Source organism: Cydia splendana, chromosome 6, assembly GCF_910591565.1.
Source record: "Cydia splendana chromosome 6, ilCydSple1.2, whole genome shotgun sequence".
Taxonomy (NCBI): domain Eukaryota; kingdom Metazoa; phylum Arthropoda; class Insecta; order Lepidoptera; family Tortricidae; genus Cydia; species Cydia splendana.
Window position 1 is genome coordinate 3,758,275 of NC_085965.1, and position 13,176 is coordinate 3,771,450.

Consider the following 13,176-nt stretch of genomic DNA (forward strand, 5'->3'; position numbering starts at 1 on the left):
ATTTTTAACACCCGTGGCGCTGCCTGACAAACGCTGGTGTGTCCATCAAATCTGGAGTTCGTCGGACTGTTTCTTTTCAAAAAACATTTCTTTCGCAACTTAACTAGACGGAGCCCCGCTTCGCGGGGCTCCTATTTCTGAGCGGTTTGCCCTTCGGGCATCTGAAGCTACCTAACGAACCTAACCTACCTACCTATTGATTTAGTGAGACGTCCGTGAAAACATTACACTTTGGGGAAAAAAGCGTAGGTAGGTAAGTAGGTTAGGTTCGTTAGGTAGCTTCAGATGCCCGAAGGGCAAACCGCCCAGAAATAGGAGCCCCGCTTGCGGGGCTCCGTCTATTTAAGTTGTGAAGGAAATGTTTTGGAAAAGAAACACATGTAGTGCGGTGGGACCATGGTAAAAATAAATTAAATTGCAAACATTGTCAAACTCCGGTTACGTAGGCGACCGAAAGAACTGGTCACTCTACAATCTAAAATAGTAGTACGATGCGGCTAAACGTTGGCCGCCTTATTGAAGAACGTATCGCAATGACAATCCGGCTAATCGTCGAACCGCCGCATTTCAAAACGCCCCTGTTTTTGATAACGGCTAGCCGTAATGTAATACGGCGGATTATACGATCTGACTACGACATATGCATAAAGTTCAATTTCAGTTTTGACACTTCGGTGACGTGGCGCCCCGCCCGAGTGACAGCTTTTGTGTTTGACACGGCGTCGAAAAGGTTAAGTACCGACGACGGTACAGAACGTCAATGTTTGCTTGAATTGTCAATGTCTAGAGACAATTGTCAGCGCAGTGAAAAGGGTGGTCGTGTCACTGTGAGGAGTTAATTGTCAAGTTGGTGAAATAGGCCCCTGGTTTATTTTTCATTAGTACGTAGGTACCTATATGATATGTCATCTATTTTTTTTAAAGTTGGTGAAATAGGCGCGCCATGTCACTTTTTCTTTGTATGAGATATATTTTTGAATTGTATTCAGATTTGCATTTATAGAATTTAAATTATATACAAACTAAGACTGTTAAATTATGGAAAATTAAGTTTTAAATATACTCATAGATGTGGAATAGTCAGAAGATGCATTTATTAATTTGTAACTTTAATGGTGCTAAGATTATTTTATAAAATATATCGTGTAATTTATTAATAAAAATATGTTTATATTCGTAACTGGCATTTTTCTTGTTAAGGGGTAAAATAAAATCCACAAAATGTCATTTGAAGTATGCTTATTATTTATGTGCTTTTTACAGATACAGCCAATACAGATTTGATTACTGGGTGGGGATATCACGAAATAACCAATCGATTTAAAATTATCCATATAACATAGTCATAAAATAAGTACCTAAGTAGGTATAAGATTTCGTTGGATTCCCGAAATATTAAAATTAAAAATTCATTACGCAAAAGCTTTTTAGATTTTATACTTAGTTAGGTAATGTTGGAGCCTTAACCTTAAAAATAATTAAATACAATGTATACTTACACAATGTACAAGAAAATGTGGGCTTATTTATGGGAAGAGAGCGAACATTGAATAGTTTTATACACATAGACACACATACCATAAATTCTCTAATTTCTCTATGATGCCGTCAAAAATCGTAAATTACAGTCTGACTTTTGTGTTATAACACATTTCTTATTTGCGAAAATGTTATTATTGCGTAATCTGTCAAGCCAATTCCGTCAGTAGAAAAAAGCGAAGGGCAATCGTCCCATAGAAAAATTGAATTTCTCGCCTTTTGCTACTGACAAACTTGTTTGACCGGCTATATATGTAGTCTGTGGTAATACATGGTAATACTAACAGATAACGTAGTATTTTTAGAAAAGAATGATATAAAAATATAGTTTATAATATTATAATTATATATATTACAGTAAATCCAATTCTTTCCTTTCCAAATTTTCGTCTCATACGTATTTCCTAATTCCTTGTTTCCCTAATTTTAATACCTTCACAACTTGACATTGGCTAACGTTCCAAAAGACATAATAGAAAAAAAAAAACAGATAACGTCGACATCGATTTAAAAATGACATTCAAATTTCGAACATATCTGAAAAACAAAGGAATTCGATACGACTGGTATGGAAACGGTTTTCTTTCTTCTATATAAATAAGGTAGGTCGGTAACATAACTTTTAAAGTTTAGTTTAATCTATTATCTGTTCCTACAGTGCATCAATTACAAATCCACATTTATTCAATAATTAATACTAATTAAGCGTCAGTATAGATATCGGCACTAGAGTTGAGACTACTAGAAATAAATAAAGTTTCCATTATTGGATTAGGAAAATTTCAAGCCCTATACAAAAATATGAGGAATTTTAAAAATTAAATACATCACGTGGAAATTTCGATATTTTGGAAACTTATCAAGTTATCACTATCAGTAGTTACCTCAACTCTCTTGCCGACACCTATGAAACCAAATCAAACATACATCGTCACATCCAAATGATATCTATAGTCTGTATCTTTATGTATTTAAAAAAGAGTGAACAAAATCTACCCTCAAATGGCTTCTTGCCAGTTGAGGGTAGATGAAATCATTACATGATCAAATAATGTAGGTTAAAGTCAGGTCGTTCAGTGACAGATCCAGGTGGTTTTGTATTTGGTTAGTTAATCAATAAATGTTACAACCTCCGGAAAATGTACAAATTATTTGTTTACTTTATTTAAGTACCTAAAGATACAGAGTATAAATGTCAGTCGCGGGTGTATTTCGCACGTACTTATCCGTATATGTATTAGTGCGAGAGAGACGCACAGGCGACTTACATCATTTTGAAGTCGCAATGTAACTTTGAATTAACCTATAACATAAATTGTCAGATATCTACACTAGAAATTAACATGGTCAAGTGTCATTGACCTCACTGGAGTCACTGGACGTTTTTGTATTCTCTATCTTAAGCAAGGGAGTCTGGGTTCTGTCTTCGGTGACGATTTCTGTGACGTCGTCCAGTTGTAGGGAGTTGTACGACGGCGGTGGTGTGATGGTTTCTTTTTTACCATTTAGTAGAGGCATTGCTATTTGCCCGGTGAGGTCTGAAAAGAAACAATGTGTGATAAAATGTGAAGTTTTCATACGCAAATATTGTCCAAAAGGAAGAAATACCTTTTTGTTCGTGAATTTATTTGTTACTTGCAATTTCTTGTCGAGAAGTGACAAATATTTTTTTACGTTACTCATAATTTATTCAATTTTTTTTTGCTTGAACTAACGTGACATTAAAAAAAATACAAGTTCCTAAGGTGATATCTATTTTAAAAATTGCGACTCGTACTAAAAATACATACGTATTGTATAATATTTTTTTGGTATTAAGTAGGTAGTCTCGTCGTACAGCCTGGTAAAAAAGAGTAGAAATTAAAAAGCGGCAACACTGTAGTGTCGTCCCGTTCTCTTATATAAATTGATTTGAAAGGGACGACACTTCGTGTTGCCACTTCTACTCTTATTGCCAGGCTGTAATATTCACGCACATCAAACGGCTGCAGTCAGCGAATCAAAGAGTCAAATGAATCTAAACCTTCTATACAGTAGTTAAATTCTATATTTCAGTGGCAGCCACCCATTAAACGTAAAATACATTAAAAGTAATAATAATAATTTCCTTACTTCTGATAAAGATATCAAAACTAGATGGGCCGAATACTATAAACATTTACTTAATGTCTCACATCCAAGAACCGTGACCATAAATACTACACGAACTGTTATCGGACCACTTCCTCCTATCACATTGGAAGAGGTCAAATTAGCCGTAAAACATATGAAAAACAATAAGGCCGTCGGCCCCGACGAAATCCCAGCGGAGATTTGGAAAAGGCTTGGAAGCACTGGACTGTCCTGGTTGTGCATACTCTTTAATAAATTGATGGTAGAAAATCTTCCCATACCAGAGGCTTGGCGAAACAGTTTCTTAGTCCCATTTTATAAAGGGAAAGGAGACATTAGGGATTGCAACAATTTTAGAGCTATTAAACTAATGTCACATACGTTCAAAACGTGGGAACGTATATTAAATAACAGACTAAAAGATATCGTACAGCTGACTCAAAATCAATGTGGCTTTGTTGCTGGAAGGAGCACTTCCGACGCGATTCAGGCCATTCGAATATTGGTGGAAAAAGCCAAGCCAACAACACTAATTTGCATATGGTCTTTATAGATCTAGAAAAGGCCTTCGATCATATCCCACGCGAACTTATCTGGGAAGCATTGAGATTCCATGAAGTACCTGAACAGTATATAGCATTAATTCAAGATATGTATACCAATGTCACCACCCAGATAGTTTGTCCAGCTGGAACATGTGAAAAGTTTGAAATAAGCAACGGAGTGCACCAAGGGTCAATATTAAGTCCTTTATTATTTAACGTCACCATAGATTACCTAACAAGAGCTCACCAAAAACCAGTGCCATGGAACATCTTGTATGCTGATGACGTCGCCCTAATATCAGACAGTGTCGAAGACCTCCAAAATCAACTAGACCTTTGGACTAAATCATTAGAGGAAAATGGTTTGAGAGTAAGCCGTAAGAAAACAGAACACATGTCATGTTTGTTTAACGGTACAACAGATCCCAACTCAATCAAGCTCTACATAAATGATGTCTACAGTGAAAGAATTTAAATACTTGGGGTCGATAATCAGCAACGATGGTAAAATTGATAGAGACGTAACTAGGGCTTGCAATATCGGACTGTTTCCAATTCCGGAACTGATTTTCGATATTGGGTCCTGGTTCCGGAATTAGGGTTAATCATATTTCTATTCGATTTTAAATTAAAAAACAACAAACCTGTGAAATTCTGATACTTTACGTTTATTAAAGCTAGTATTGTTTTAGTGGAATTTAATTTGCTGTATTATTAATCGAAAAATGTTAATAAATTGAGTAGTGTCCTAGTGCCGTCTTTGCACCTCTTATTTTAGCACCTAATTACTGCTGTGGTCACTTTTATTCACTTCAATGATACGGCGTATTTATTTGGGGAAACTACGAATGCTGGCAAACCATTTGATGTCTAATTTTATATAATGTCTAAATATAACGGGTTCGTAGACACTACTGGCTGGTGGCTCTGTTTACGAAGATGAAAGTCCTGATGGGGTTTCGATCTCGGTAAGGGCATTTATTGTGTTAAGGTACCTATAACGATTATTTGTTCCTGGGTTAAGGTTGTTTTTTATTTACATATTAAAGTACCTATTCGGCTATACCTATTACCTTTACGCATTGTCGACAAGTGCCCAAAACGCAAGCCTTATTGAGATTAAACCAAATGGGCTAAATGATTTCATTAGCGCTTCACTACAGCCAGGTGAGAAAAAGAAGCTTCAAGTAAATTTCCTGATTGCTTTTTCTTATTAAGTGTAAAATAATAAAATCCGAAATCTGTCATTGAGAATAAGATATTCAAATATTTATAAATTTTAATTCAAAGGTTTCGCGTAGGTATAGAATTCTAGGCTATAAGTAAATATATCTTTGATTTAGCAAGTATCAAAAGTAAAAAAATTGATGGTTAAGTTAATGAGGCATGTTAATGCATGTTGCTAGACATCAGACATTTGTCAGCCACGGCTAGTACCACCAGCATAGTGTAGTTTCTTGGCAATTTTCAATAGTAAATGTACTAATATCTAATTCCGGAATTTTCGATATTCAGTGGTCTCAATTCCGGAATTGTAATATCGGGAAATTTGTCCAAGATTCCGGAATTTCGAAATTCCGGAATTCCGGAATGCAAGCCCTAGACGTAACCCATAGAACCACAGTAGGCTGGATGAAGTGGAGGCAGTTGACCGGTGTTTTGTGTGATAACAGAATGCCTTTAAAAATAAAGGGTAAATTATATAAAACCGCAGTACGACCCGCCATACTTTATGGAACTGAATGCTAGGCATCAACAAATCAACACGTTCAAAAACTTCATACAACAGAGATGCGCATACTTCGCTGGTCAGCTGGAGTCACCCGGAGGGATAGGATCCGTAACGAATACGTGAGTGGCAGTTTTAAAATCGCTCCTATTGAAGAAAAGCTAAAGGAAAAGCGAATGCGCTGGTACGGCCACGTACTCAGACGGCCTTCTGATCACATGGTGCGAGTGGCATTGGATCTACCAATGACGAAACGGGGCCGTGGAAGACGCCCTGCTACTTGGCTGACAACGGTCCAAAATGACCTGAAAAACACAAATATTGACGCCGGAACTGCACAAAATCGTCCTGTGTGGAGAAAGAGGACAAGGAGAGCCGACCCCAGATAATGGGAAAAGGCTTAGGTAGAAGAAGAAGAAGTGGCAACCACCCATTGCGTCGTAAGGCCACTATCATGCCGTTTAATTATGGAACGTAACTACTGTATAGAAGGTTCAAATTCCTCTAGTATTACCTTGCAACGCCCGTTCCAATTCGTTGGCAGTAGGCACGACGACTACACTAGAGCCCGCGCCTTTGAACACGGCCGACACGTTGCTCCGTGGTGATAGTAGTACTAGTGGTTGTCCTCGGGATACTAGAGAGCTAGATAATGCGCAGATGCCTTTTGCCGCTGTGAAGTCAGCACCTAAAACAGAGTAGGATTACATTAAGTATTCTAACATCTAAGCACAGAATAAGTAATAGTATTATCATACAGAACGGTCACGCACCGCCCCGCCCCGACTCGCATTACCCCGCCCCGCGACCGGCCGCGACATGAATCTGGCGGACTTCTGGCGTCCTCTCAGTAAAGCGACTTACCCACACATACACAATGACGCGTGTACAGACGTGCCGCGCACACATATAAACGCAAATGATTTTTGATGTACCTATGGCGTACCTAAATACACATAACAGGGGTACAGCTAGGCAGAATTTGATTAGTTGGAACAAAGAAGCTCGAGCAGTAGTTGCGTCAAAACTCACGTCATTAGGATTCTTAAACGGCTGATACAAATGGACGGAGATAAATAAGATCTTTTGTCATTATAAAATAAACTTCTAATGATAAAATTACCCACAAATTACCTATTTACGAGTAGGTACTATGTGAGTGAACTTCGGGGGTAAATTACAAATACAATTAGTAGTTTTCATACAAATTCAGGGCACAATTCCGTAGGATATTTCAATAGATTCTAACAACTTACCGAGTACGTATCTGCAGTCAATGACCACTGGCATCCTACAGCCGGCTTGCTTCTTGGCGGCTCGCTCGACGTACTGTCTGATGTATTCCACCCCAGGAAAGTAAAGGTTGTTGCCTACAGTTACTAATAGATAGCCCAGCCCTGATGCGTTCTGTAAATAAGAAATTATACTTCATTATTTTTGTTTTGTTTGAATACATACCTATTAAAAACTTCTACTTATTTTGAGCCAAGGTCAGATCCGGAGAAAGTGGGCGCCATCTTATGTTCCAATTATTATTTATCAGCCGGAGCAGCAAAAAGCCAAGCGCGCCCAAAAATTTCGGCTACACCACCTGGGGCCGATTGCATAACAAACTACAACTAATATTACAAGCGGAACTCCTTTTCTAATTTCACTTATTAAATAAGGAGTTCCGCTTGTAATATTAGTTGTAGTTTGTTATGCAATCGGCCCCTGGCACAGATTAATAAATAGTTACTACGTAACAGATACTTCATTCCCAAACAAAAGCGAAAATACCTACGCTATAATAGCCTACAAAACCTTAATAATAATACCTGCTGCTCAGGACAAGAAGAAATGTACCATAAGTACGCGCACAAAGAGTCGAGACTGTGTTGCCCGCCGTGCGAGTCACGTGCTAACGCGTCATCGTAAGAATGCGCTAGGGTTGTAGGCATCTACCTATGATGATTATTGTAATAAAACGAATGTTGCGGATCAACCATATTTTTTATTAGTCAATCAAATATGTTTTAGTTTTATATAATGATTTATACTTTTTACCCTTCTCGGAATTCTCTGTTATTAAATTTTACAGTTGTAAATATCCTAAATCGCGTAAATAATTTTAATAAATACTCAGGAGCAAAGCAACGGAAAATCAACGGTTTTTAAAATTTTTAATACGGTGCTACCAGGCCGATTAATTATTACGTCGTCAAAATTATTTAAAAATACTTTTTCTAACCCTTCAATATAATTATTAAACGTTTTAGGTGGGACCTTTAGCCCGCCATAAAAAGATGAATCTTTATTATAGGCTTTTTCCTTTGTTTTTTTGACTTTTACACCCATTTACTGCACAATAATTACGTGGTTTCGGCATTTCGAAGCGTAAGCGCGGGAAACGTGCGGTGCGAGCGTTCAGGCGGGCGTTCGGCGGCCCTCTGTCGGTTGTATCGTCGACGATACGACGAGCGGTAGGCATATAGCGCGTGGCCGTGAGCGTGTGACGGAGGCCTGCCCCTGGTTAGGTACTAATACATCGGCTATACCACCTGGTTACATCGGCTACATCGCCTGGTTAATTACATCGGCTACACCGCCTGGTTACACTGGCTACACCGCCCCGTTAGGTTTAGGACTCCTTATAACGTACCGTGACGATCTCCGCGTCCATCTGCGGCCTCGCACTCGGATACAGCAGCAGTAGAACGTTTAATACAACGCCCACCAAGATGCCGATCTCTACGCCCACCACAAGGCACACGCAGAACGTGGCGAAGGAAGGCAGGCACGAGGTCGGCGCGGCGGGAACGCTACATTGGCTACACCACCTGATTACATCGGCTACACCACCCGGTTAGGTTTAGGACTCCTTATAACGTACCGTGACGATCTCCGCGTCCATCTGCGGCCTCGCACTCGGATACAGCAGCAGTAGAACGTTTAATACAACGCCCACCAAGATGCCGATCTCTACTCCCACCACGAGGCATACGCAGAACGTGGCGAAGGCGGGCACGAGGTCGGCGCGGCGGGAACGCCACATCGGCTTCACTACCTGGTAAAAATGATTAAAATTATTTATAATAAACTTAATCGATGAAAAGGGTTAATTTCAGTATCTATTTTATAAAGTAGAAGAAGTTTTACTTTTATTTATTTATACCTATATAGAACAGTTCACTAAAAGTCGATTAAGTAACCGAAGGGTGACAAATGAATTACTATTTCAGAGGTAACATAAGCGGTAATTTTTAGGGTTCCGTACCCAAAGGGTACAAAACGGGACCCTATTACTAAGATTCCGCTGTCAGTCTGTCCGTCCGTCCGTCTGTCTGTCTGTCACCAGGCTGTAACTCATGAACCGTGATAGCTAGACAGTTGAAATTTTCACAGATGCATTTCTGTTGCCGCTATAACAACAAATACTAAAAAGTACGGAACCCTCGGTAGGCGAGTCCGACTCGCATTTGCCCGGTTTTTATTCCATACATTCTCAACTGTTTTCTGCGAAGTTTTGAACCTACAACAATTATTTCAATATCTTTGTCAAACGTTTACTATTTGGTATTTTTATTTTCAGAAGTAGATGAATGGGTGAGTTGAAAAACTCGAAACTCGTTCATGATTTGGCATATTGTATAATTCAACGTGTTTTGATAAGCCGCTTAACCGAAACAGGTTAAAGAACCCATTAGTTGGGAAAATTACAATATTCATGAAACTCAAGTTCATTAACTTTTTTCTAAAGATAAAACAGGGAAGTGAAAACGTTCATTACGAAGTCACGAAAAACTGCAAAATTCACTTGCACGAGGAAACGCAAAAATTTTATGACAAAACTTAAAAAATAATAATTAGCTGTCATAAGAGCTATGGGAAATATTTATTAGTAAGATGTGTGCAAACCTAATTCTACACTTTACTGCACCAAATGGGACCCATGTAACAGTGCTCTTAGGGATCATCCATTAATTACGTCACACGAATTTCTAGGTTTTTTTACCCCTCCCCCCTCCTTGTCACACTTGGTCACATTTTGCAAACCCCTCCCCCCCTGGTGTAACGTCACATTTTAGGCAATTTTATTTTCAACGAAATCGACAATATTAAGTCGGCATTATTTTTTTAATAAAAAAATATTTTTGATATATAAATATTAGTAATTTTATAACACAACGAAAGTTACATCCAAAATCTCATTATTTAACTGTACAGCGAATAAAAAAATATAAATTAAATTTTCGGTTACTGATGAAGTTAAAGTGACATCACAATGTTTGTGACTCCCCCCTCCCCCATGTCACAACATGTCACATTTTCTTGACCCCCTCCCTCTCCCTAAACGTGTGACGTAATTAATGGATCCCCCTTACCTAATATTCGGTTCAGCTTATATCGAACCGAATATTCTACCGAATATTCAGTTGGGCTAAACCTGCCTAAAACGCAGAAAACAAGTTCATTCAGGTCCGCGGTCTACACATTATAACGTGTTTTTGACCCTTCTCCCGACCGACCGGGAATGGTTATGAAAAGAAACGGAAACGTCGCATCTTCTTCTTGATGGGGACACTCTTCACAGAGCGGTCGTGGTTATCATTGGAAGTCTCCCTTTGTGACACGTTTGACGGCTCGCCTCCACTCCTCCCTGACGGCTGCGCGTTTAGCGCATTCGTGCAAGGGGCCGTCCATTGCTGCCTTTATTTGGTCCGTCCACCTCATGGGCGACCTTCCTCGCGCTCGGGTACCTTCTACTCTGCCCTGCACCACCAGTCGCTCTATGGATACATCTCCACGTCGAGAAACGTGTCCAAAGAAGGTGAGGATGCGAGCTTGAACGTCTCATACCTGATCATAAAGTGCAGCCGCGCTAACTAGCGGACGCCCTTAAATTTTTTTTTATTCGGTAAATATTCGGTAGTTCGAACCGAACTTTACGGCCGAATACGAACATTGAAAAATATGCCGAATACCGAATAATCAGCCGATCTCGTGTTAACACCATAAATAAGTCTTACCTCATATTCTATCATAAATATCACAGCACATATCACAACGGCAGCCAGCGCCGCCTTAGGGATGTAGTAGAAATACGGCGTGAGGAGACTCAACGCCAACAACACCAGGGTACCTGTCAATATGAGGAAATATACTGTTATACGCTTCCTAAGAAGTAACCTATATGGACTAGGGACTTATGCGAACATTGCCTCCTAGGGAATAATAGCGACCTTCGCTTCCTAGGGAGTAATAAAATCATTACTTCAGGGTGTAATGACAAACTAGGGAGTCATATCGTTATCCATAACTCCCCAGGGCGTTATAACAATCGCTACTGCCTAGGAACTTGTAATGATAATTACCCTCTTCTTCTTCTTCTTTTTTAGCCCTTTTCAATTCTTGAGATGTAAGCCTCTTTAAATTTTTGCCATTTTGTTCAATTTTGTGCTCTTTGTACCAATTTTGATCCAGCTGTTCTTTTGATGTCGTCATACCAACGCAGTTTTGGTTTTCCTACTGGGCGTGACTCTCCCCAAGTCTCCACTCTACCACTCAGCTACTAGACAGTAATACATAATTTCACTCCCTGAGAATATTACAAGCCAGGGCGTTATAAAAAATACATTACTCCCTAAGGAGTAAAAATTACCATTACTCCCAAGCCCCGTACTTGGGAGTAATGGTAATTTTTACTCAACTACGCATTTTTCCTATGTCTGTTCGACAAAAGTAGGAGTCAGTTAAGCATTTGTTTTATAATGTGTTGAAAAGGATCTATATCTGAATCCCTAAAGTCTTTTCTCCTATCTTTGCATTCCCTAATATTGTTTGTCATAATGATCAGTTGTCCTAAGGGGCTATTCATAAATTACGTCATTTCAAAGTACGGGGGGGTCTGGACATCGGATGACGGTAGCATGAAGTAGGAGGAAATGGGGTCATTTGAAGCATGATTTTTGGATGATTATAGGGGGGGGGGGGGTCAAAAATCGATGACGTAATTTATGGACAGCCCCTAACACTAAGAACCCTAATTTTGGTTTTCCTATTATTGATTAGTTATCCTAATGTTATTAAGCATAATTTTTATTTATTGCGAGGGTCGCAGTTCTAACCTAACCTAACCCACTTTTGTGGCAGCAAGTTCTAACCTAACCATTTTTCAGAACCATTACATTATGGAAAATAATCGTTATGACAATTGATCGTTAGGGCATGTGCCCATTAGGACAAACCAGTTAGGGCAAGTGACTTTAGGACAAACGTTGTTAGGGATTCAGAAGGACACCCGTTGTAAACACGTCACCTGTATAGAGGCTGCCCGCCTGCGTGGCCACACCGCTGGCGTGGTTGACGGCGCTGCGCGAGAACGAACCAGTGATTGGGAAGGCACCTACGAACGACCCCAATATGTTGGAGAGGGACAGCGTTAACAATTCTTGAGTAGCGTCTACTGATTGTCCGCTTGCTAGAAAGAGAAAGATATATTGGTTAAACTTTATGTTCAGGGTACATAAAGGCACTGCACAGAGTCGGACCAGGCTGTAGTTCTGCATAGTATTTGCAAAAAAAAGTGTGTAAATGTCAAGTCAAGTCAACTAAGCATCTCCAGAAATTTTAACCAGACTACCTGTCAATTTAAATCAAAAGCTTGCTAGTAATTAAGTGTAGTGTAGTAGTATTTCTCAGTCATATCCATCGCCATCAATTTAAATTTTAACCTTAACAAGAAAGTGATACGTTTGAATTTCCGCTGACAAAAGATTTAAGAAGAATGACAAAACTATACTCAAGATTTAACCATAAAGGGGCCCACTGATTAACAGTCCGCCGGACAGTATCGGCCTATCAGTTGTTCGGAACTGTCAAAATTTTGTTCTAACTGACAGGCCGATACCGTCCGGCGGACTGTTAATCAGTGGGCCCCTTAATAATAAGGCGTTAAGATTGAATGTCCCATAGAAAACTTTACGACTAACGTTCCAACTTATATTCAAAAATAAACCTTAGTATCAAAATAATAAGATTTAGTTTCCCTCGTCAAGATCCGTAGCACAAATAATGCAACTTACATTTAAAATTCAACCTTTATAACGTAGTGATAAGATAAAATATTACATATATTATTATATATATTATATTGAATATTTGTACGCCATATTATGGTAAAATAAGGAATGAGACTGAAAACTTTGTATACCACCCATTGTACCCTTATTTATGCAAATAAATATTTTTGATTGATTGATCGATTGATAC

At 39.0% G+C, this 13,176-nt stretch overlaps 1 protein-coding gene across 1 annotated transcript in view; it reads right to left on the reverse strand.

Annotated features, from left to right (window-relative positions):
* Positions 1-2,776: 2,776 nt before the first annotated feature.
* Positions 2,777-13,176, reverse strand: part of LOC134791335 (sodium-independent sulfate anion transporter) — a 41,920-nt gene continuing 31,520 nt past the window's right edge. The window contains exons 8-13 of the mRNA XM_063762351.1: positions 12,224-12,385; positions 10,935-11,047; positions 8,798-8,971; positions 7,182-7,332; positions 6,440-6,613; positions 2,777-3,077 (exon numbers count right to left, since the gene is read on the reverse strand). Coding sequence (XP_063618421.1) covers positions 2,887-3,077; positions 6,440-6,613; positions 7,182-7,332; positions 8,798-8,971; positions 10,935-11,047; positions 12,224-12,385 — 965 coding nt within the window. The 3' untranslated portion in view covers positions 2,777-2,886. The remainder of the gene's footprint in view (positions 3,078-6,439; positions 6,614-7,181; positions 7,333-8,797; positions 8,972-10,934; positions 11,048-12,223; positions 12,386-13,176) is intronic.